Below are 26,219 nucleotides of genomic sequence, written 5' to 3' on the forward strand. Positions count from 1 at the left end.
TAGCCCTTTTTTGTATTTTATTTAGAGACAGGGTCTTACTGAGTGCTTAAGGCCTTGATAAGTTGCTGAGGCTGGCTTTGAACTCTCTATCCTCCTTCCTCAGCCTTCTGAGTCGCTGGGGCATGTTCCATGGCTCCTTATAAGCCTTTTCTTATAATTAAGTCTTCTACATCATCATTTTTGAAGGTTCAAAGAATCCCACTGACTGTACCAGAGTAGTCAATCAGACTGCACTTCCACAGAAAATTTGAGGATACTCTTACTTAATGAGTGAAATTCTCTTAGCTGAAACTATCATGTTTAGGGAGTATAGGTGTATTATAATCTGTCCTTTAAAAATTTTTTTAGTTGTAGATGGGCATAATACCTTTTATTCATTTTTACATGGTGCTGATAATGGAATCCAGTTCCTCACATATGCTAGGAAAGCACTCTTATCACTGAGCCACATCCCTAGTCCCCTTAATCTGTCTTTTGTTGGAAGACAATGCTGAACTCTACCCAGATCAATATATATTTTTAATTTTGATTATTTTGAGAACTTCCTACAAGTATACTTGCTCAGTCTAAGTATGCACTCAATCTAAGTATTTTAAGGATTTTGACAACAGTTCTAAAATTCTTGGAGGTATCAATTTCTGTTCCCACTTGCAATGTCTGTTCCACTGAATCCTTACCCAACACATATTTTCTTTTTAATCTTTGACAATTTAACAGGCACTTAGTATGCCATTTATATTTATTACTGAAGCAGCTTAATATACCTATCTATAGCCTGTGTGTGTGTGTGTGTGTGTGTGTGTGTGTGTTTCTTTTTTTGAGATAGGGTCTTGCTATGTTGACCAGTGCTCTGCTCTTCTCAAACTTGTGGAATCAAGTGATCCTCCTGACTCTCATCCTCCAAGGTAGCTGGGACTACAGGTGTGCACCACTACACCAAGCTACATTTTTGTTACTCCTTTGCCAATATATAATAGTACTTTAATTCTGAAGAGTCATGTCCACTTTGATATCCTCCTATCAATTTACTTGGCCTGTGGATCTCATTTCCTCTTGTCTCTTTAGGGATTCAGTCAGTCAGTTATCCTCCTTTTTGGCAGTATCTAATCTCTTCCTGATCAGTTTTTTCCCTCTTGTACTAATAAACAACAATAAGTTTCTCTCCTGTAAGGAAAAATTCCAATTCCTTTCTTTTACTTGCCATTCTCCTCTGGTACTAACCTTCTCTCTTTTCCTTTACAGCCACACTTCTTGGAAGAATTGTCTCCACATGCTGCATCCAAGCTCACTGCAGAGATTTACATTAAGGCGTCAATGCCTCCTTGCTGCTAAGATTTTAACATCACAATTACATCATTCATAGATATATGAAAAAAGCAGGATACAAAATGGTTTTTCCCAAATTAGTATATGTTTAAAAAACTTATGTAGAGAACAAAAATTGATAGGTAATACATTAAAAATTTAAGCTTTTTTTTTTTTTTTTTTTTTTTTTTTTTCCCGGTGCTGGGGATTGAACCCAGGACCTTGTGGGCAAGCACACTACCAACTGAGCTATCTCTCCAGCCCCTAAGCTACTTCTGATAGCTGGATGACTAATAAATTATTTCTTCTTTTAAAAAATTTCCATAATTAAAAAAAGAATAATTTACTTTCACATTAGAATACATTATGTAATTTAGAACACTTTCTAAAAGGAAGCGGAAAACTAGAAAGGACAGGGAAAAGTCACTGGGCTGCACCTCATTTCGCCTCAATACTCAAAGAGGGCGCGACCCAGATTCCCCCGTCCAGTACTCCCACTGGGAAACGCGACCGGGTAATTTCCCGATTATCTTCTTTGACGAGGGCTCTCATGGCCCTTTTGCTTATCCCAAAAGACCTCCTCCGAGCGTCTCAATTTTTCCTGCTAACTGCTCCAAACCGCAGATAACTGTCATTCGCCTCCGGTTACCCTGGTAACAGTCACAACCCCCATCCCGCCACCTTAACTTTTCCCAGAATGCCGTGCGCCTTCTCACTCACTCACTTCCGGTGTCGGAGGCGTGTCTTTTTCCGGAAGTAGATGCCTGTTGGGTCTCCGGGGGCCTTTCCTGGCGGGGTGGGGTTATTAGGTGGAGTATGGCATGTTCTTAGGGAAGGCTGCGGAGTATGTTTACTTTCCCAACTTTGAAAGTGACGGGGAAGATAAGGAAACGTTATAATTCCTCGGAGTTTTGTTGACTCAATAAATGGATTAGATGTTATTTAAAAACGTACATATTTTAATTAGTTTGATTTAACCATTCCACAATATTTCAAATGTTTTCAATATTTCAAAACATATCGAACACCATAAATACACTTTTTGTCAATTGAAAATAAGTTGAAAAAGCATTAAATGTTAAAAAGCTGGAAGGTGGTAAACACTTTAAAATTATATGTAACTTCATTTGTTACTGAGATAGAATTAAGCAACTTAATTTCCTACAAAAAAGCAATTATTTTTGCTTTAGAAAATGAGGGCAAACACCTGGCGCCATTGTGGTGACCCCTGTACTCCCAGTTACTTGGGAGGCTGAATAGGCGGCCAGCCTGGGTAATTTAGCTAGACCCTGTTTTGAAATAAAAAAATGGGATGGGGATATAGGTCAGTGGTAGAGCGTCCCTGGGTTTAATCCCGCAGTGCTGAGGGGAGTCAGATAAGAAAAAGAAGACAACACAAAACAAAACAAAACCCAACACAAAACCTTTAAATCCCATCCACTTAGAGTCAACATGGTGAACACTTTGGAGGAGTCTTCCAGACACTTTCTTCCAGACACAATTTTTATAGTAAATAAAAATTCTAAAGGGACTCACACTGTATGTATTGTTTGTAATATGAAAAACTTTTAATGAGCGTATTTCATTAAAAGACACACGTTTGTACGTATTCCATTATACTTTTTACTGGACATTTAAGCATTTTTGTCCTTTTTCCTCTTGATTAGTGCTGTTATGGAGTAATGAAAATCTTTATAGCTAAATCTGCCCACACTCTTACTTCTTAGTGGTAATTATTTTTGTCTTTTAAACTCATTTGTATTTGTACTTTCTTTTCTCTGATGCCTTCTCATTCTACCCTATGTCTTTATACTGTATGTGGATGAAGTTAGACATATGGCACCTAAAGCTCACTCAAGTCTGGCATGGTGGCTCATGCCTGTAATCCCAATGACTCAGAAGGGTGAGGCAGGAGGATCACAAGTTGGAGACCAGCCTCCACAATTTAGTGAGGTCCTAGGCAACTTAGTGAGACCCCGTCTCAAAAAAAAAAAAAAAAAAAAAAAGGGCTCGTTCAGTGGTAAAGCATCTCTGGGTTCAATCCCTAGTGATAAAACAAACAAATAAAAACCCAAACCACCAAAAAACCCCCGCAATTAGAAAAAATATTTTTCTGATTTTAAAGAAAACACATGCTTATTATAGAATGCTAGGAAAATTCAGAATAATATAATAAAAATTCCAATACTTATATGACCACTGGTATTTTGGTATAATTTTCTCTCTGCTACTTTAACAGTGAGTATTGAAAAGTGCTAATTTGGTAGGGAAATATAGCAGCTCTTAATTTGCATGTTTTGCTTATTCATGTAGCTGAATAATCTTTCAAATAGTATTTCAAGTGTTTAAAGGCTATAGTCCATTTTATGCCCTACCTTCTTTATCTTTACTTCAGTAGTCCAAATTAATCCCATTGAATTGGAATGGTTTAGTTTTCCATTTGTGTATGTTTTAGTTCTATAACTAGATTGAAAGCTGGTTGTGTGGTCCTAAATAAATTATTTAATTTTTTACAAAGCTTACTTCCCTTTAGAGATAATATTACATATTTTTTGCAGGGTTGTAGTGTGGAATAGAAATAATGTATCCAAGATGAGCTCAATAAACAGTATCTACTTTTTTCTTTTTACTTACAGTTTTGGTAGTCCGTACCTAAGCGGTGTTCATGTTTTCATACTATTTCAAATGAATGAGGAATGGTAGCATCTCACTAAATTTAGATATTTACGGAGCAACTATGACACAAGGGCACTGTTTATAATTCTCAGTCTTGTGACCCTATATTATTTAGACATATTTTCTACGTAAGCCATATGCTGCTCCTTACTTTCACCAGTTCTCCTATTCATCTTTATTTCCTTTAGGAAGTTTCTCTTCTTTCTTTCTTTCTCCTTCCCCAACCCACTCTCTCCTGGGTATCTTACCATGAGGTGCTCTACTACTGAGTTACATCACCATCCCTTTATTTTGATACAGGGTCTCACTGAGTTGCCCAGGCTGGCCTTGAATTTGCAGTCTTCCAGTCTCAGTTTCAAGGGTAGCTGGGATTACAAGTGAGTGCTACCATGCCCAGCCTGTTTCCTCAATCTCTGCGTTCTGCGTGGACCAGTGTAGTGGTGTCGAATAAATGTGTGAGCTGAGCTGAATAATTTAGTGGGGAAAGAGAACCACACAAATTAGATAAAACCTGGCTGGCTGTGATGAAAGCAGTAACAGGTATGAAGTGCTTTGTACTTTGGGAGATCTGGAGACATTAAATCAGATTAAGGTATATGGTAATGATGTAGGTAGTTTTTTTTCTTTCAGGGTGGAGCACCGAACTCAGGGCCTTGTGTGTCCTGCTAGGCAAGCGCTCTGCCACTGAGCTAAATTCCCAACCCCATCGTAGGTAGTTTTGATGTGGGCCTCAAATCATTGGGACTAAGAAAAAGGGCTTAAAGACAGGCCTAACAGGATGAGCTTAGGCTTACAGGTAGAAGTAAACAGGGAGCGTTTTGTTATCGCAATTATTTGGGGTGGCAAGAGAGTAGGGTGGCCAAATGAGTTCAGATGAGCCAGACAAAAAGCAGTTGGGAGGGCTGGGGATATAGCTCAGTTCATAGAGTGCTTACTTGTCAAGCATTAAGGCCGTGGGTTCAATCCCCAGCAACCCAAAGTAGTTGGGTCCTACATCTTGAGGTTTTTGATGTGACTAGTCATTATTTGTAATTATAGTTTTCAAACACTCCTGAAAAACACTATTTTCAATATGGTCTGGGCATCCTTGGGTACAGTGGATCACAGAGGGACTGCAGGAGTCAGAAGAGGTGGACAAGAGACGGCAACTGACCTGCCCTTGGGCAAGACAGGCAGTGGGAGGATGACAGAGACTTTCAGTAGCAGAACGGGGGACTTGGTGACCAGTGTTGGCTAGGAGAGGAAGGAATGTCCAGAAGGAGGCGGGAAATCCAGCAGTTCAGCAGGCAGCAGAAGACTGCAGAACGACGTTTTTGGGGACAAGTCACCTATAGCGAGCTGCAGCTGCTAACCCAGAGCGGCTGGAGTGAAGCCTGCAAAGGCAGCGATCAACCCCAGCTCCGCCCGCCTGCACGAGCCTCTGGCCACGCCCAGGGTCTCTCGCCCCGCCCAGAGGCTGTAGCCACGCCCCGCTCGGCGTCCCGATCCAAGCTCAGCGACCCTGCGGTCCAACGTCCACCGTTCTGCTGGGCTGCTGATTGGCTCTGGGGAGGAGGGTCTCGGGAGGTGGGGTTGGCAAGATCCAGGTTACCTTTTCCAGCCTCACAGCAGAACCAGAGCTGGAGGAAGCGCCTGCAACGTCTGTGGCGGCATGGCGGGAGCCCCGGACCAGAGCCAACCGGGCCCCGCAGCAGGGGAGCAGCTGCAGCAGCAACGCGTCTCGTGCCAAGTGTTCTCGGAGCGGCTGGCCCAGGGGAACCCCCAGCAAGGGTTCTTTTCCAGCTTCCTCACCCATAACCAGAAGTGCCAGCTAATGCTCCTGAAGACGGTGGAGACAAGTAGGAACTGTAACCTGGAGGCTGGGGGTCTGCGGGGTGGTGTCTGAGACCTGGTGGGCGAGGAGGGACCTGGGCACCTCTCAGCCAGGGAGCTCTGGTTCAGCCCCAGTCACTGCTGGATGGGCGGGTTTCAGGCACCTCGGTGTAGAGTCTGGGAAGATTTACCATCTCGAGGGCGGAAGTGGGGGTCCCCGGCCTCAGTTCCCGCATCAGAGGAAGTGCCGAGGCCTCCGTTTTTCACCTCTCTTGCATGTGGGATGAACAGAGTTGGGCTAGGAGTTTGCCCTTTTCAGTTACATTCAGTGATTTCTTTTGTAAGTTGTGAACTATCAGGGAGGCTTTATGGTCAGGGTGAGGTGGAGTTTTAAAGAGCCCCGTTAATTAAAGCTTACCTGGTGTTGGCAGTGCAGAAACACTTTTGCATACCTGCTCTTCATTGTAAGAGCTTTTTAACCTTCATGTATTGGTGGGATACCAGGTATAAAAACCCTTGAAAAATCGTGTGCATATACACCTGCGTGAATTTTTCTGGGAAGAAACTTCATAGTTTCATCACATTCTCAAAGATTCAAAAAAGTTAAGAACCCCAGCTGTGGATTAAATAGGGATAACAAACGACCTATTGACTAATTTCTCCCAGTCCCAGGGATATTGCACTAGAGAAGATTTCTTAACTTCTTTACATTGAAATAGACTTCCTAAGTCTACTTCAGATATGTTTTAAACATACTTGTTCTACAGCAAGATTACTGTTAAACAGCTGGCCCATCAAAAGACTTCCAAGGGTTTTCCAACCTTTGCATTACTTGCATTTAGGGAATCAAAAGAGAGGGAGGATGAAAGGTAGGAAATGATGATGACATTTTATATTTATTTTACAAAGTGAACTGATGCCTCCTAGGTTGTGGTGGGAAGAAATACAAAGATGAGTAAAGACCTTACCTTTAAGGCATTTCAGAGTGGAATATAGTGGAAAGAACCTGGGCAGTAAAGTTAGACATGAGTTCAAATTCTCATCCCTCTCTTTAAAAAGTAGGTATGGAAGAGTGAGTGACTTAACCTGTCCCGTCTGCTCTATTCATAGCTGTAAAAAAAAAAAAAGGATAAACAGACAATAATACTTCTTTTAGGGTTGTAAGGAATAGATTTGAAGAAGGTTAAGTGCCCGCATATCAGGATCTAAATAAGGGTAGCTGTCCTTACAGCAGAAGAGCCAAATAGTGGAGGACAGTTGAGATAGGATGTGAGGAAGTTGGGGTGCTGACCATGATCCCCAATAGGAATCAGTGCGCCTCAGCCTTAGTTGCTTAGGGGAAAACTCTTAGTTGCTTGGATTATCACTTAATATGATGCCTGGCATCTGGTAAATACTTATTTAGTAATACTTATTAGTAGTAGTAATTATTCTGTTAACACTCTTAAGGAGAACCAGGTTAATAAAGCAGTAAGCTATACTTTGCTACTTTTCTTTTACTCACCTATTTTTGCTTTCAACATTTTTCTGTTTTCTTCCTTTCTCTCTTTTTTCTTCCTGTACATTTATACTCAGGCAAGATACTTATGTGCAGAGTGTATATTAGAGGCATTTAGATTCATTGTACTTTCCAGGAGTAGTAACAGGCTCAGTGAGTCTTAGAAGAGAAGTGGACAGCCCCTCAGGAATTGCTTAGGCTCCCTATCCAATACAGGAAAACCTCCGTGCCATCACTGTCCAGATATATAGATATCTCTCCTGGAACAGGTTACCTGTTTGTGGGGCACTCTCAGTCTACTTGTCTGTTGTTTTGGCAACTTTAATTGTTGAAAAAATCCTTTCCATGAGTTGAAATCTGCCACATATAACTGGCACATATAACCCCATGCCATCTTTTGAAGCAATATTGACTAAATCCATCTCTACCTGGCACCCATTCAATACTTGAACCTCCTGTGGTCATGGTTGTCTTCTTTCTCCTTTCCAAATCCTCAAATCCTTTAGTGCTTCTTATCAAGCACAGTCCCCCATTGTTTTAGTTGCCTTCCCCCATGGGAGAGCTTCAACTGGCTAGTCTCTTGTGGGATGTGGAACTTTGAATGGGACCTGGTGTGACCAGTGTTGTCTGATCAGCACAGAAAATAGTGTCGCTATGGCCTTCTTCATATCTGCAGATTATGCAATTCTTCCACTCTTTTGGTATACACCGTAATTCTAAGTGTTTGATCATTTAACTAAAAAGGACCTTTGACCCTGTCCAAGATGCTTGGTGGTACCATCTTGGTGTTTGTATTAGTGGTTTATTTAATTAAAAGCTTGCTTTGATGTTAAATTAAATTCATCTTTTTTATGCCCATTTTTGCCAATTTTGAGGTAGTATAACTTCCTTGTGATTTTTTTTTTTTTTTTTTTTTTTTTGTGCTGGGGATTGAACCCAGGGCCTTGTGCTTGCAAGGCAAGCACTCTACCAACTGAGCTATCTCCCCAGTCCCTACTTGTGATTTTTGAATTATTTTTTGATAATATGTTTCTATTTGGATCACTCAATTGGTGCTACTTTCCCAATAAGCATACTTAATTGAACCAATATCTTTTTAGATCCATATGTCAAACTTCTACTTGATGCTATGAAGCACTCGGGGTGGTAAGTAAATCTTTTTTATTTTTAAAAATTAAAAAAAAAATTTGAGACTGGGTCTTACTATGTTGCCCAGGTTGTCATCCAAGTTGTCCTCAAACTCATGATCTTCCTGCCTCAGATTCCCAAGTAGCAGGGTTATAGACATGTACCACTGTGCCTGGCCAAGTAAACCTTTTAAAAGTGCTGTTCTATATTCTGACTACCAAAGTTAAAAAAAATCTGAAAAGCTTTGAGCTACTTCAGATTTCTGACTTCAGGTCATGAAGACTTTTTCATGGATGGTGATTGCTGCATTCTCTCAAGGCAGGCCTGACTCTTCAGCTATCTTTTACCTAACTCAGTCTTTGGCTCTACCATTCACCTGGGAGATTTAGTAAATGCATCATTCACATCTTTCTTGTTAGTAATCACTAAACCTGGCCTTTTCACTATCCCAGCCTAGGCATTGTCCTTAATGGAGGACAACAAATTATGTAGGAGCCTTCCACAGGTTTAACTTTGAGGGGATTAGAAGAAATAACTTCTGAGTTCCACTTAACATTATGACCCAAGGGCAGGAATTTCAGCATATTTCCAACATAGTCTTTTTTGTGTGTGTGAAAAAAGGTTTACTTTCTTTATCTTATATAATAATGGTAGAACATAAAATAGGAAATGCATCACATATTGCATTGTCTAGTTCAGTCTCATATCCACCAACCAAATGCTTTATGGAATCATACAGAATTTGAGGATCAATTTGGCAGAGGTCATCTCCTTATTTGACAGGTGAGAAACCTGAGTCCTGTAGGTATTAAGTTGCTTTCCCAAGGTTTCACATCTGTTGGTGGTAGAGGGGATTTCCTGTATTTTAGAGGTTTCTCCAAACTTCTAGTCCAGGGCTATTTTCCACATATAAACTTCTTTTTAATCTGTTCTTGCCTTTTAGTGCTGTAAACAAAGAAAGACACTTTTCTTGTGAAGATTGTAATGGAAATGTCAGTGGAGGTTTTGATGCTACAACATCTCAGGTATGCATCTTTTCCAAATTGTTTTCTTTCCTTTAATCCTTTTATTTTCCAAGCACCTTTTACATGCTGGCTATTCTATTTCTTAGATTTTGTGTAGTTTTTAAAAAAACAAGTATAAGTCATGGTCCTTCCTCTTAAGGAGCTTATATTCTCAGAGGAGATAAGACACAAACACAGATGATTATAAAATTTGAGGCAGGTTCAACCATTTCAGGTAGACTTACTGTGTTAGTTAGCTTTCCCTTTTACTATAATAAATACCTGAGATGATCATCTTATAAGAAGGAAAGGGTTATTTTGGTTCACTTTCAGAGGTTTTAGTCCATAGTTGCTTGGCTCCCTGTTGTCTCTGGATCTGTGACAAGGCAAGGCAGTACCTCATGGCAAGAGTACGTGACAGAGGAAGGTGCTCACCTCATGGCAGAGTGGAAGTAAGAAAGACAGACAGTAAGGGGTCAGGGTCCCAAAATCCTGTTCAGGGGCACAGTCACAAAGATCTAACTTCCTTCCCCTATTCCCCATATCTTAAAAGGTTCCACCACCTCCCAGTAGTGCATCAGGTTGGAATCAAACCTTCAACACATGGGCACTTGAGGGACATTTAAGATCCAAGCTGCAGCACTTGGTACCACAATGGACAGTGATGTGATTGGCTGAAAAATACCAAGAGATTTAACTACAGGATATAAAACCTCTTCAGGAGTAAAGACTGTTGCTCAAAGTAGTAGTAGCATGAGCAGAAGTGGTGTGCTGGGAAACCAGGAGGCATGCTGGGCAATGGCATGTGGTCTAGTTTAGGTGGAAGACAGGAATGTAGGGGTGGGGAGAAAGGGAAGACAGAATTGGAAAGAATGGTGAGCCACATGGTAGGAGGGTTTGAATGCTAAGTAAAAGGGTTACACCTTTACATGGTGAGAAATGATAACTACCTATGGAAATTTCTGACTGGGGGTAGTTATATCTGTCTTATAGAATGATTATCAGAATTCAATGAGATATCTCTAGTAAATTTGCTTATGGTGCCTGGTCCTTAGTGAGCATTTAATGTTTCATTGTTAGTTTTAAATCATTTCAGGGTTTTGACAGAGTCTTGAAGGTGGTAAATGGGTTATGTCATGAGATGAGGTGTTATAAATATTTCCAATTTGTATATGTAATCCATATTTGATTACATGTATCTGTTTGCTGCTGGGGAATTTCATGTGTATTTTGGTTATTTGTAACTGTTTTATAGTAATCATGGGAAAAGGCAGAATAGTGCAAGGTGAGAAGTTTCAGTTTTGGCAAGTTATTTTTATTGTTCTTGGGCAAGTTATTTTTCTTATTCTCAGTTTCTTCATTTGTGAATTGATATTCACAATACTGACAATTCTCAAAGTGGCCCTTGGTGAGTTCACCTGCTGCTTCACTTTGAGGGTTAAATAGAGTGGACCTTTTGAACTTTCACATTAACTCTCAGCGGTGTTGAACACAGTTGTACATTCCCTGCCCCTGGCAACCCCACATTTTTTTTTTTTTTTTGGTATCAAGGATTGAACCCAGGGGTACACTGAGCCACATCCCTAGCCCCCTTTTTATTTTTTAATTTTGAGATAGGGTCTCACTAAGTTGTGAATGGCCTCACTAAATTGCTGAGGTTGGCCTTAAACTTGTGACCCTCCTGCCTCAGCCTCCTAAGCTACTTGGATTACAGGTGTGGGCTACCACACACAGTTTCCCTTTTTGTTTTTTAAATTCAAATAGTTAATTATAAAGTTTTTCACTCATACATAAGAGTATAAAACCTTTTAGTAATAAAAGAAACACCTGTATAACTGCCACCTAGATTTGAGAAGTGGGACATTACCAGGACTTCAGAAGCCTGTGTGCTCCTCTTGAACCACATCCCTTTATTCCTACTGAGTTTTGGAAATCACTGCTTTTCTGAGTGGTTTTACCATGTACATGTACGGTTTAGAAATGTGCTACTTTAGATGCATACTTTAGTGCTTTGTATCTAGAATACTTTCACTTTATATGTAATACTTCATAGTTTTTTTTTTTTTTTTTTTTTTTTTCAGTCCTTGGGTTTGAGCCCACTGGCACTCTGCCACCAGACTATACCCCCAGAACTTTTTTTGAAACAGTCTGGCTAAGTTGCTGAGACTGGCCTTGAACTTGTGATCCTCTTGCCTCAGTCTTCTAAGTTGCTGGGATTTAAGGTGTGTGCTACCACACCCAGCTTTATGAAATCATCTTAAATCAATTCTTTAGTTTAACATTGTAAGATTCTTCCATACTATTGTGTGTACCTCTCTGGTTTATTTAGTTTCAGTGTTATATAATATTCCACTGTGTGAATGTATTACAGTTTACCCTAATATTGATTGTTTCCAGTTTTGTCATTATGAATGATGCTGCTGTGAATATTTTTAACTTGTGTCCCGATACACATTTGCAAGAGCTTCTCCAAGATACAAGTCTTACAGACAATTTCTGGGTCATGGAATGTGCATACACTGGACTTTAGCTGGTCATGTCAAATTCTTTCTCCCTAGGGTTTCATATACACAACACTTTCTGGTTACTTCTTCGATAGCATATTCTCCTCTTCTATTCTTTAACTATTGAAGTTCCTTTATCTTTGGTGTACTTACTTTTTCTTACTCTGTATCCTGCCAGGGGGATCTCATTAATTTTTCCAGGGCAAAATTCTCTTTTGAACTCCACATCCATGTATCTAAGTGCCCATTTAACACCTCTCCCTGGATGTCTTAAGGGCAAATTAGGTCTGATATGTCCAAGTTCAAATTCATGGTTTTTGCCATTCTTTGCCACCACTCAACCTGATTTTTTTTAGTTTTGCATATTTCAGTTATCTCATCTTTTAGTTTTGCATATTTCAGTGAATGGTTCTACCATCCATCTTATTATTCAAGCCAGAAATTTATGGATACTTTGAGTCCTTCCCTATCTTCTTTTCATCATCAAATTTTGTCATGTTTACCTCTAAATTCGCTCTTACCATTCTAACTCAAGTACCCCATTCTCTGACTCTTACCTAGAATATTTCGTTAGCCTTCAAGTCGTTTCTCTGCATCCAGTTTTGGTGATCGTCTGCTGCTTCATCAAACTAAAAAAGGTAAAAAGGATAAAAACAGCATAAAACAAAAGCACTCGCCTATGTCAGCATTCCCCCTCAGTAGCTTCCCATTGCTCTCAGGATAAGATAGGCGAGTGATCTGGCCCCTGCCTTCTTCGCCAGCCCCATCTCATTCCTGCCACACCCGACTCTGTGCTTCAGCTCTTTGCCCTGCTTTCAGTTTTCAAATCTTCTGTGCCTTCTAAGAGACTAGATCAGTCTTTCTGATTGTATGTTCTCAGAACAACTTGAGTGTTTCTTGATGATAATTGTCATTCATGTATTTAAACATTTTGGTAAATATAGATTGCAAATCTATTAGGTCTTAACAAATTAATCGAATAAATAATTTTTAAATGAATATATAAAATTAATGGTACATATCCCAGTGTCTGGTACGTAGGAAGTGCACAATAAATGGTAGCTGTCATTATTGGCTCTCATGTGTGTATTTTATTCTTACAAAGTCCCACTCAGTGTGCCATTTGTGAAGATCTTTTGGGGAATTTTTCCTGACATTTTTTCTCATTCTAATAGAATGAGGACAGTGGTGTTCATTTTTTGTTCATTCAGAAATGTACTAAGAACTGCTTTACATATATTCTCATTTAATTCCCACAAGTCTATGAGGCAGGTGCTCTAAATGATCTCCTTTTTATAGTTGAGGAAACTGAGGCACAGAGAGGCTAAAAACCTTGCCCCAGTTTACTAAGTTAGCAAGGAGTGGAGCTGGAATTTGATTCTGTCTCTTTTATTCCAAAACCCAACCGTGACCACAGGGCTGTGAAATACAAGACAGATTGGTATGGTCAGCTCAGCGAGGGCACTTATGTGAATAAATGTTCTTGATCCAAGTGCCATTGTGGTCCAGAGAGAGGAGAAGGGAGAAATTAATTATGGGGAAGGCTAACAGAGCATGTGTAGTGAGGACTGGGACTTGACCAAGGGGCAGGTGTGAAGTTGATAGAGAAGAGTGGGCAGAGGCATTCCAAGCAGGTGAGCTCATGGGATCATGGGGGAGATAAAGAAGAATCTGTGGAATCTGTGAAACGAAAGTAGAGTTTAGAAATATGTGAACTTCTTTTATTTTGGTGTCTCTTAGATTGTTTTGTGCCAGAATAACATCCGTAACCAAGCCCACATGAGCAGAGTGGTCACCCATGAACTCATTCATGCATTCGATCACTGTCGTGCACATGTCCACTGGTTCTCCAATGTCAGGCATTTGGCCTGCTCAGAGGTGAGTTTCACTGTGAAAGGCACTTACCGTTTTCCCCCCAGAATACTCTGTGTTTGACATTTTATTCATTATAATTTATTTAAACTCAGTCCTTTTCTTACTGTCACAGTTCTACTTTAGTCTTGAATTTCTGTTTTTAACTACAATTAAATATAATATTTGAGGTACACCTAGAGAAATTTTAAGTATATTATTAGAGTAGTCTTAAATATAACCTTTAAGGCCCAATAATAATGATGACTGACTTTAATTATAATAATAAACCATTTTTCCTATGGAATAAGTTATATAATATTAAAAAATATACTACTTAACATTTACTGAGGGCTACGTGCCAAACACTGTTCTGTTTGAATGGATTCTTATTTAATCTTCAAAACAACCTGTCAAGGAAGATACTCTTATTATCCTTGCTTTACACAGGTGGATAGTGAAGCATTTGTTTAGATTCCATAGTTAGGATGTGGCAGAGGTAGGGTTACAATCAGGGTTCTTAACTAGTTTGCTGTGTTGTCTCCCAAAGGTAAAGTCCTTACTTGACCTAGTATAAAACATTTAGTCTCAAATATACAACATAAAAATATATTTATTCCCAAAACGCTTTGGATTGCTCTCACAAGTATACATACATATGCTCCTAGAGAGATGTGTATTCCATACTAGTATTTCATTAGTTGAAGAGGGCATTGTAATGAGAAATTTTAAAAACTCATATCAATCTCAAGCTTATACTTGACAATTTAGATTATTTTTTCTTTCCCTTGAAATTAGTAAGTGACCCCACTGCATCTCATTATATATAATTCATATTATTTGGAAAGTAGACTGAAACCTGAGTTTTTAAATAGGTCTCTCTCTTGGGCTTTATGAGAATTAATGCCTGTTAGCTAGTTAAAGTGTGTTAAGTACCTTGAGCTCTGTGGGGAACGAAGCCATTCTCTTTGTAATGAATTAGCAAAATGTTGCCAGAGGCTGTGGAATCTATGCAGGTAGTTCCAAGACTTAAAAAAAAATCTACCGAAATAGAGTAAATTAGAAAATATGTTCTCACTTTACTCTGTCATTTTCATAGCCTGACTGCTTTTGAATGTTCTTGATTCTTTGTACCACTTAATTTTTCACAGGAAAGTCAAGGCCCTGGAGGAATATCGTGATAGGGGTTTAAGAGAAAGTCCAAGAGAATTTCCCCGAAGTAGGCTGGGTCTAAGAGGAGTCATATACCCAACGTGTTTTAGATATCAATGTGTCCAGTTTCCAGCTCACTTTGAAATTCAGTTTGTAGGTCTTTGGAAAAATGTTCTTTTGAAGTCCTTTTGGTAGTTTCTAGAAATGTTTATATCTTGTAGAGATTATGTACTTTAACTTTGAGGTCCAACTCTCTGACTTTTGGTTCCAAAAGAAATTAGTTCTGTCAGTAAGGCTATGGGGTAAAGTTTAGAAAACTCCCTTTGGTAGGCAAATGAACTTTTTTCCACCCCCAGTCTATTTGGCTTTGTCTACTATAGGTCTTGGATATCTGCTCTCATTGTTAATAAAGAAAATTCTTTAAAAGAAAAACTTACTGTATTCTGAGAAAAACATGGTAATTTAATATTTTTTCCCAGGTTGTTTTTTTGGGCACAATACCTTTATTTAATTAATTTATTTTTATGTGGTGCTGAGGATCGAATTCAGCACCTCACATGTGCAAGGCTCTACCACTGAGCTACAACCCCAGCCCCTCTTTCCAAGTTTTAAAAAATTGTTTGCTATCATAAAAAACATAGTGCATGAACATTTATTTGCTTTTTGTTTACCTTTTGTCTTTGTGATAGGTTCGAGCTGCTAATCTTAGTGGGGACTGTTCACTTGTAAATGAAATATTCAGGTTACGGTTTGGATTAAAACAACACCATCAGGTAAAAACTAACATGAAATCACCTACCTTTAAGAGTATTATGAGTGGGAATAATGAATGAAAAAATGAAGCACTTTTAGTATTTGGTATTTGAAAGAACTACCTATTGGAGAGCCTGTTTAAGCCGAGTAGATGGAATTGAGTTCTGTTTTACAATTAAGGGTGAGCTATGTGCCTGGGAGATATTGGTAGGGAAAAGGGCTTTGCTTTTGCTTTTAGGGTAGTTTTGGTGTGGGTAATGAAGAACAGAGGAAAATCACAGCCTGTATTTCATTCTAAATTTCTGCACTTACATTTGGAAGCTACCACAGTATTCTGGAGACAAACTGTAATGCCTTTCAGAACAGACTGCATGGCTATGGATCAGTGCCCCTTGAAAGGCTGAGTGATATGATAGAAAAGCTTTAGATTGGCATACCTTGGCTACCATGAACTGAGAGGGATTTTGTGAACAAATCAAAAAGAAAAAACTATAAAGCAAGACTAAACTGCTAGAAAACCTGTAAGATGCACAGTAGATGGACAGAGTGAGAGGCAGCATAGAGCTCATGGATTGATAATGGATGTGAACTGTTCTACCCACAGCACCTGAGGCTTTGTGTCCACACTGGGGAGTAAGACTGGTTAGAGCTTTTCTGTGTGAAGAGCTTGTTGGGCTTTTTGTAAACTTAGAGGCACCAGGATAGCAGTTTTAACCAGATATAAGGAGTATAGAGTTGGATTGACAGGGAGGCCTTTGGTTCTCCAAAGAAAAGAGCAGCTGGACTCTGGGGTGGAGGGTGGAAAGTCACAGTGAACTGTTAGTAGAAACTGTGAACTCAGTGAATGGGAACTGGAAGACAAGCTTGTTACCTGGAGAGGGTGATTACTCCAATTGGGCCAATTGGATCATTAGACTTCCAGCCTGGGCCAAGTACACTAGTAACCGGTCAGGTGCTGCATGTCTTTTGTGCCCTTGAATGCCCACTTCTCTGATAAATTTGCTGTGTTGCTCTCAGTGGAGAGGATGGTAGCAGGGTGTATATCAGCACACCCTAGAACTAATAAGAAGAGGATAATGTGATTAAAACTTGTGACCCAGTGTCTTTGAGAGAGAAATTTCTCCCCTTTTTAACCATTGAGTAAAAGCAAAGAAGCAGAAAATAAGTAAAACTATAAACAGGTTGGGAGACATGTGGGAGTGGTAGACTCTGGTTGAGGGAGAAGTTTTAGAGAATGGAGTCCCTTCTTTGGAACCCAAGAAATAGAAACAGTAGGTCCAGTAACTGACTGTAAACTTGTACAGTTAAACTTTTATTTATTTATTTTGGTACTGTGGATTGAACTCAGAGGCACTTAACCACTGCGCCATATCCCCAGCCCTTTTTTGTATTTTATTTAGAGACAGGGTCTCACTGAATTGCTTAGTGCCCTGCTAAGTTGCTGAGGCTGACTTTGAACTCTTGATCCTCCTGCCTCAGCCTCCTGAGCTGCTGGGATTACAGGAGTGTGCCACCACACCCAGCTATACTTTTATTTTAACAGAAATTTATAACATCTAGAAAGAAGTGAATCTGAATTGCGGTTTACATTTGTGTCTTCCAACCATTTTGCTACAGGAGACAGATTTTTGGTCCTTTTTTTTTTTTGGCCCCAGAAAGAGAAAGTTCCCCTCTCTGGCAATTGCTGTTGTGGCTTCATATGGTTCATTTATTTCCTTGTTCTTTTAAGCCTGGTATTTATATTTTAAATCAGTGTGTGCTGGATGCAGTGGCACAGGCCTGTAATCCTAGCTGCGGCAAGAGGATCCCAAGTTTGAAGCCAGCCTGGGCAACTTAGTGAGACCCTGATTCAGTATAAAAAATAAAAAAGATCTGGGGATGTAGGTCCATGGTAAAGTGTCCCTCAATTCAATCCCTTGTGCCACCAAAACAACAACAACAACAAAAACAAACAAATCTGTGTTTTGTGTAATTTAGGTTGAGAAGCACTGGTTGTATATTCCAGTGCATTCCAGTTTGAACATGTAGACCAGGCTAAAGTAGAACTGGGAAAACAGAAAATTGGTGATGGTCAGGATGCACAGCCATCAAAGCATGTTTTGATTATTTTAATAGGAAATGGTCAAAAGTCATTCTTTTGGGGCTGGGGAGATAGCTCAACTGGTAGAGTGCTTGCCTTGAAAGCACAAGGCCCTGAGTTCGATCCCCAGTACCACAAAAAAAAAAAAAAAAAAAAAAAAAAAAAAAAAAGTCATTCTTTTGTTTTAGTTTGGACCAGAGGAGAAATAAGTGGATTAAAAGCTCTCCAAGAACTAGAAGAGTAGGCTCTTATATTTCTTAAAATATTTAAGTTAGAGTATTGAAAAATCCCAGTCAGTTACTGTGTAACATTAGGTAAATTATTTTCTTGGGAATAGAACTTTAATACCTATGAAAAGAACAGTCAGGGAAAAAAAGTTGTTTAATTTTTGTTTCTGTCTAGAAATTAAGGCACTTTCCATGTTTGGATGTATTTGTGTGTGATTTTCTGTTGCCTTCAGGGAAGAGAGTGCCCTTCTTGAAGGAAAAGTTAGCTAGCATTGGCCTACTGAGAAGGAAGAGAGTTGAAGATGTGAAGTATATTTTAAGTGTAATTAAATTTTATGGAAGTCAATCAGGACCTTACTTGTAGATTTTTTTTTTTGTGTGTGTGATTTTGCAAATTGGGATTACCATTTGGCACACATTGCCTAGAACTTTAGAGAATGACTTCTGCTTATATTATTGGAAAACATGAGAACATGGAGGTCTGTCTTATGCCTAAGAGATTTTAAGTTGAGCTAAACATGTTCCATAATTTGAAGTACATTTCTTTTTTGGAATGACAAATTAATAAAGTAATATGTGAGGAAATTAATTTTAATTGTGGTTCAGCATTATATAAATAGATATTTCATGATTAAATTTTCACATAAAATTAAAGCCACATACTTTTCCTTTTCCTTAGGCTTGTGTTCGAGACAGAGCAATTCTTTCTATCCTGGCAGTTAGGAATATCAGCAAAGAAGTGGCTGAGAAGGCTGTTGATGAAGTTTTTGAATCTTGTTTCAATGACCATGAACCTTTTGGAAGGATCCCACATAATGAGACATATGCGAAATATGCTCATAGAGACTTTCAAAACCGTAATCGGTATTACTCAAATATATGAATGACATTTTATGTTACAGATTTTCAGTGATCATGAAGAAAAAATATGGTTCTCAAGCAAACAAATGTATAAATTGTAAACGATCAATTAAATACAGATAAAGTACAGAAGACACCAACTTTAATATATGATCAGAGAAAGTGAGGCAAAAAATGAAATTGTTTTAAGGTACAAGGTAAAATTACATCGTTGGAGCTAATCATTTGGTAATTAGGATAAATAAATTACACTTTTGTATTTTCTACTGTGTATTTGTGTTTTCTAACATTTTATTTTTATTATTGTGATTCATTTTTATTATGAGATTTTTTCAAATATGATTACGAAACCTATGAAGTATGTGCCCTTGTATGATGTTGATAGGGAATCAAAGCTGATATTTACATTCAATGTAAAGAAAAATGAACTGATATCATTGTAGGACAGTTTTTGAAATATTGTCATGACTAAAACATGCAAAGAATGAAAGTTGAGAATAACTCAATGGTCATGCCATTTTCTCCCCGACTCTTTCAATATGTATATGAGCTACCATGTGGCTTAATTTTTGAAAGACAGTCCTGATTAAATATTTTTCAGTAAGGTAATGCATTAAACTTATAATGCAGTCGTTTTCATATGATCATTTTCAAACCTTTTGTCAGGTCCTGTGTCTGAATTTTGGATTCAGAAAACGTCAGCTTATTTAAAGCCATTACCAAAGACATCACCTGCATCTTTCACCTGCTCCTGGCAAACATCACTTGGATTATGTCTAGACTGAAATATGGTGATGCCTATGTGTAGATGTGACTTGAAGTCAGTGAAGTAAGCAGGATTTTTTTTTTGAAGAATTTAAAATCTGATTAGATACAAATGATAAAGTGATACCTCAGGCCTAATAATTTATTGGACATTAGAAGCAAGGTTTGGAGATCATTGGAAGGGTAGTATAGGAAGCACTGGAAATCTGTCTTCCCACTTAGGCAACACTAGCAAAGCCTGTCTGATATAACTGTTTTGGGACTTGAGTCTTATAGAGGCTTGCAGTTTCTAGGAGAGAGGTAAATTGTGGTTTGTTTAGTCAATTTCAGTCCTTGCATCTACGGGTGGTGGCTGGCAGCTGTGCATATATTCCTGGATTAGCTTGCACACAACTTGTAGAAGGCAAGGGTGAGCATAAAAGACCCTGTCCTCCAGCTATCAGGCATCTGGGTTTTGATGGATAATTGTTGCTTCCAATGATAGAGGTACAAAGAGGTGGGTAACCATTGTTGTATGTCCCCCATTGTTGCAAGACCCCCTCTGGCTGAAGTGACAGGGGGTTTAATAGACTGGTGCCTTTCCCTACCCCTTTATTTTTCTCTTTTCCCCTTTGGGAGCCACACAGATTAAAGACTAGAACATTCAAAAGTAGCCTCATATACCAGGGAAATTAGAAAGTCACTGAGCATGCCCAGTGCAAGGCACAGTCTCAGAAAAGACCTGGAGTTTATACTACAGGCTGATCCTCAGCACAGGGACAACTCACAATTATAGAAATAAAAGCCAAAAAGGAAAACCTTGAAGAAAAGGATAATCTTATTTCTAGAGTGAGCACAATATGAAATCCAAATGTCTAGTTTTCAACAAAAATCACCAGGCATTCAAAGAAACAGGAAAGTAAGCCCATTCAAAGGAAAAAGAAAAGAAAAAAAAAATCAAATAACTACCTGCAAAAGACCTGACTATTCATTTACTAGACAGATTTTTTTTTTTAAAGAAAGGAATTCTTACTATGTTACCAGGCTGGACTTAAACTCCAGAGCTCAATCGTTTCTCCTTCCTTAGACTCCCAGGTAGCTGAGACTACAGGCATGCACCACTGAGTTCAGCTCTAAACAGAAAGTTAAACAACTTTTTTAAAGATGCTTAAAGAACTACAGGAAGACTGGAGAATGCCATGAAAACTATATAAACAAAATGGGAATATTAATGAAGAGATAGAAAACCTAAAAAAGAAACAAAAAAACTCTGAAGTAAAAAAGTACATTAACTGAAATGAAAAATTCACCAGAGAAATTCAAAGTCAGATATGAGAAGACAAAAGAAAGAATCAGCCAACCTGAAGATAGGACAATAGAAATTAGTCTAAGGAACAGAGAGAGAAAAAAAAGAAGAAAAGCAAATAGAGCCTAATGGATCCATGGGACCACATAACTGAGCCAACATAAGTATTTTGGGAGTCTCAGGAGAAGAGAAACAGAATATTTGAAGAAAAATTTTCTAAATTTAATGAAAAACATGAATATTAACATTCAAGAAACTCAGTGAACTTCACCTAGCATTCAGAGATATTAATATATCATAATCAAACTGTCTAAAGAAAAAATTTTGAAAGCATTGAGAGAAGTGACTTATTGAAAGCACCCAGAAACCACTCCAAAAGCAGGAACTCATGCATGATATTTTATTTTATTTTTATTTTTTTTGTGGTACTGGGGATTGAACTTAGGGCCTTGTGCTTGTGAGGCAAGCACTCTACCAGCTGAGCTATCTCCCTAGCCCAATGAGATTTTATTATGTGGACAGGCAGAGTATCTGCCAGCAGGGTGAGAGAGAGAGAGAGAGAGAGAGAGAGAGAGAGAGAGAGAGAGAGAGAGAGAATGAGAGAGAGTGAGAGTGAGAGAGTGAGAATAAGAGAGAGAATGTGAGAGTGAGTGAGGAGGAAAGAGATAGAATGGTGGGGGAGCTATTCTTAAGTAGTGGAATTTTGTGGGTTAATAACAATGGACCAATGACTGACTAGGGAGTTTGTGGGCTAACAATATGAACCAGTGACTGGCTAGGAAGTTTGTGGGCTAACAATCTGGGTTGTAAAGGTGGTATGGAGGGGCAGAATACTGGTGGCAGCAAAATGATAGATCTGATGCCAATATTCCTCCCTTTTTGTTTTTATAGATACCGGGAGTGGGATGATGGTCTTTCTTTTGTAGCTTCTTCCTGCTGGTTAGGGGTGAAGAGTCTCATTCCTGTTAAAAAAGGGAATTAGGGAGGGCTTTAGGTGAGAGCAGAGTTTTTGGAGCCAGAGGTGTCAATAGTGAATGGCAGGTCTCAGCTTTGGGTGTCGGGGCTGGCAGTCTTGAAGGAGAAGCAGTTGATTGACCGACTAGTTGGTGAACTTGTGTATCTGATCTTGTAGGAACTTCTGTAAACAATTTAGCAGGCATGGTCCTGTTTAGGAAGATCTATAGACCTTAAAATGACCAAAAATTTCAAACTCTGGCAGTTTTTCTTGATAGTTATCAGGCACTCCTGCCTAAGAATCTCTTTTGTAGTCTACAATCTTACTTATTCTTGGTGCTAACACAAGTGTAAGTCTTAAGTTCCTATAAAGGTACTATTGTCTTTCCTTTTTAAACCCAGTTATGGTGTATTTTGGTTATAACTGTTTTTGCTAGGTGTTCAAGACCAAATTGGTCAAATTGACCTTGTTCCTATCTGTTATTAAAGGTCAGCTGAGTTCCCACAGGGGTTACTCATAGAGAGCTTGAGAGCAGCTTCTTAGCTCCTTTAGTGCCATTCACTAGGTAGGGTCTCCTTGATGAGGTGGCTTCCTTTGGAAGCATCAGGGATGTCTCCCTTTTTCAATGACCCTCCTTTGCAGCAGGTGCACTATCCTCTAGTGGTCTCATCAATCTCCCTGATCGGGAGGTCATATGACCCAGAGTTGCAAAGCTCCTTAGAGAAGTTCTCTTATTCCCTGGGTTCCAGCTGACTTAGAGGGCAAGAACCAAATATTGATTTTCTTGGACACTGTATTTTAATCTCAATCTCTAAGTTTGATCTTAAACATCCAGTAAGCCAGTCTCACGGGTCATAAAGTAAGAGTAATGGGCTTTAACTTTAATGTTTATGACTTTACAGTTATTTGCCTCTTTTAATTTAATTGGGGGTCTATATTACCTTATCCTATAGGTGATGGTTTATTATCTCAAATTAATTTAGGTCATTTGTTCTTGAAGCTGTACTTCTGCAAAACATTAATTGGGCAACAGTTATAGAGTTTACAAAAAAAATACAAAATGGAAGTAACAACAGTAAAACATTTAGTTTGTGTAATAGCTATCTTGAATTTTGACTGAGTTATACATTATATCACAGTAATTTTACAACAAAAAACAATCTTTTGAATATAACTTTAAATAAGCTGAAGTCTGGCTCATTTTGGAGCTATTCTGACATGCAGCAGGGTAGGAGGCAGAGTCTTATCTCAGGTAAGGCAGGGCTCTTGACAAATCTTAGGTATAGTGTTCTAGTTCTGAAGTTGATCTTTGCCTCCTCTTCAAATATCATTTTACAAAGTTTACATGTAATGTTTCCTGAGTCTACAAAGTTTACGTGTATTGTTTCCTGAGTCTATGTGAATTTTAGTTAACACAATGACATTACATACAAAATGTAAATAAAGGAAAGGCTGAGAGAGCTTTTAAGTTTCTTTTTATGTGGCAAAGTGGCAAAATGCTTTCATGTTTCAGAATATTAACCTTTAAACAAATCAGGCTCTGTTACAGAACATTAAATGATATAAATAAATCCCCAATACTATTCTTATTGACACAAAGAGGGGTGAGAGCCAAGAGAAGAGAAGGTTTGAACATAGGGAATCTCTACCTGTTTGCTGCCGCAATGACAGAAGTTGTGGAAGTCTCATTCTCTGGCCAAGAGGAGTCATTATTTAACTTATCTTGGGTCAGACTGTGTTGCAATAGAAAATTAGCCTGTGAGGTTTGAGACCTAGAGTCAAATGGAGAGGCCAAATGTTTTTGAGGAGTCAGTCAAAGGGGTGGGGGTTGCAGAGGATCTTAGATTGGGCAAAGCCCATGGCTAAGGGTTCTCAGGAACCTGGAGAAGGGAAACAGGAGAGGAAGGGCATCCCCACAACCTCTCTGATTTCCCGCGTAGGAGCAGACTATCAGAGAAGGTTGTCACCATCCCTGATAGGTCTGCGGCTGAAGCCGAGGGAGACCCTGACCCAGTGCTGGTGTTTTTGTAGAGAGAGAGAGTTCAGGGCCACCATATAAGAGCTCTGAGAACTCACTACCAGTAAAGGGAAGGCTGCCCAGAGTCGAATTCTGTGGTAGGTGAGGAGGTTGGCAATGGCAAGAGGCAGAAACACCCTATGGTGGATATTGGCCAGGGAGGAGGGGGCAAGGTCAAGGCACCTTGGATCCCCATGAGGGGAGAGCCAGCAGGCAATGACCATGGATTCCATCCCGTGTTTCATCACAGAAAGACTTTCCTACCCAGAAACATTTTCTTCTCCCTTCTACTAAATATATTTTTGTACCTAGAACCTTTTATTTTTCTTTCCTATATATTGACCCCTTTTTGTTCACATTCTGAAACAACTCTTATGAAATTTCTGAATTTAGATAAATTACTCCATTTTAATAAGATGAAATATTTTGTTATGTACAGTACTCTAATTGAAACATTTGAAATTTTTGTATCCCTTTGTATGTAGAATTATACTTGTTAGGACTTAAGTCTTAGTAACATTGTTTTTAGTGATGACACAAAGCAATTTTAAACCCTTTTTATTTACTGATCTATGAAAACACCGATAATGTTTAAGTATGTAACCCTGTGAAATTTAAGGAGTTTAGAGTACTCAATGTTATTTAACAGCATTTTACCTTTGTAAATTAATCAGATGTCTCTAACACATTTGAGTAATCCTGTACATGTCAAATCTAATTCACTTATCTTACTGTAAAAAACCAAGATAGCAGACCAGTGTATTGATCAGTATCTGCTGTCTCTTTCTTGTTGAAGAAAAGTCCTAGAAACAATTGATATTAGACATTTTATAGATATCAGCATTTCATTAATTTGACCACCTAGAGACTTGCGAGGTAAGTAATTTTAAAGACATTTTACCTTCATTTGTTTACCCAAATTGACCCCTTTAAAACCATGTGAATTAAAGGTATCTGGATCCATTTTAAATTTTTAATTCATGAGTGCTATATTTGGATGCACATATATAGACAGACAATACGATATCAGACAACAGGATATACACATAACACAAAAGCAAAGGTCTTGTAGCTTTTTATAGGTGAATAATAGAAGTTCAAAAATAGAGTTGAATAAAAATAGAACTGATTAAAAAACCATTAACCTAGGTATGTAGGATCAAAATTGTGAGCTCGAAAAATATAGCATTTAAGAGAAACAAAACAAAACAAAGAGTTCTAGAAGAAAACATGATAATGGCCATTAACTATATCATGAGAGAGTGAGAAAGAGAAAGGCAGAGAGAGGTGAGAGGGGGAGGGGAAGAGAGAGAGAGAGAAAGTTCAGGTTTGTAGGAAGAGCAAGGATAAGAAAGAGAAAACTTGAATGTGGGGAAATCTCTTTCCATTTCCCTGAGCACTCTCAAAAAGTAAAAAGATCCCTAAAAATGTTGGAATCTAAAGTACCATTTGGTTTGAGGTCTGGGGTGAGGCAGAGGGACTCTTAAATTAACTAAGAGGCAGCTCAGTTGGGTATTGGTAGGGATTGAGAATGAGCTGCCCATTGCAAGAGAGGAATTGGTGAATACAGAGGTGAAGTGTCCCTCGACCCCTGGGGAATCACGTGAGTGAAGGATGAGTTATCCAGGGAGTCTCACTACCACTAGATAAGCATGTAGGCTAAGCCTGTAGTGGTACCTGGGTGCCTGGCACCAGGGCTTTAGTAGAGATAAAAATGTGGTACAGAGAATCCAGGACCAGAGTAGAATTCGCAAGAGGCAGTCCTCTTAGGAAAGAGTTCCCCATCAGCCCGGAGCTCCCCCAGCAATCAGTATAGGGATTCAGCCATAGTTGCAAGAACCGTTGCTGGGGGTTCCCCCAACCCGTGGAGAGTCTCAGGGTGCCAGAAGTTCAGCGGTCCCTTCCCAGGTAACCAAAAGCCAGGGGAGAAGCCACTTACCAAATGAGGTTGGTGTCTGGATGTGGAGGAGAGCATCTGGGCAAATGGAAAGTGAGACCAACATCTTGGGTTCTGGGGTGACAGATGGGATTCCACTTGCCTAAGTGGTGGTAGAAGAGCCCATCCAAGCCACGGCACCAATGAAAGCACCCAGAAGCTACTCCAGAAGAGGGAACTCATGCAAGAGATTTTATTAAGTGGACAGGCAGAGGGTCTGCCCGCAGGGTGAGAAAGAGAGAGAGAGAGAATGAGAGAGAGAGAGCGAGAGAGCGAGAGATCATGAGAGTGAGCGAGAGCAGGTGAGTGAGGAGGAGAGAAAGAGATAGGATGGCGGGGGAGTAGTAGAATTTCATGGGCTAATAACAGTGGACCCAATGACTGACTAGGGAGTTCGCAGGTTAACAATC

At 39.2% G+C, this 26,219-nt stretch overlaps 1 protein-coding gene across 2 annotated transcripts; it reads left to right on the forward strand.

Moving 5' to 3' along the window:
* The first annotated feature begins 5,468 nt into the window (after positions 1–5,468).
* Positions 5,469–19,122, forward strand: Atp23 (ATP23 metallopeptidase and ATP synthase assembly factor homolog). Of its 2 annotated transcripts, none has more exons than XM_047550473.1 (6): positions 5,469–5,819; positions 8,392–8,437; positions 9,363–9,444; positions 13,668–13,805; positions 15,620–15,703; positions 18,670–19,122. In XM_047550473.1, the coding sequence occupies exons 1-6, from the start codon at positions 5,633–5,635 to the stop codon at positions 18,871–18,873; spliced, it is 741 nt and encodes a 246-aa protein (XP_047406429.1). In that variant the 5' UTR covers positions 5,469–5,632; the 3' UTR covers positions 18,874–19,122. The 2 variants fall into 2 exon arrangements, with proteins under 2 accessions (XP_047406429.1, XP_047406428.1); XM_047550472.1 differs by lacking the exon at positions 5,469–5,819 and adding an exon at positions 12,489–12,565 and having other exon boundaries at positions 8,411–8,437.
* The last annotated feature ends 7,097 nt before the right edge of the window (positions 19,123–26,219 follow it).

The sequence above is a fragment of the Sciurus carolinensis genome, chromosome 4, assembly GCF_902686445.1.
Source record: "Sciurus carolinensis chromosome 4, mSciCar1.2, whole genome shotgun sequence".
NCBI lineage: Eukaryota > Metazoa > Chordata > Mammalia > Rodentia > Sciuridae > Sciurus > Sciurus carolinensis.

Coding starts and splice junctions, on each gene's coding strand:
- Atp23 (XM_047550473.1), top strand. CDS start 5,633: ATGGCGGGAGCCCCGGACCAGAGCCAACCGGGCCCCGCAGCAGGGGAG. Junction 5,820..8,391: donor CCTGAAGACGGTGGAGACAA/GTAGGAACTGTA, acceptor ATATCTTTTTAG/ATCCATATGTCAAACTTCTA. Junction 9,445..13,667: donor TTGATGCTACAACATCTCAG/GTATGCATCTTT, acceptor GGTGTCTCTTAG/ATTGTTTTGTGCCAGAATAA.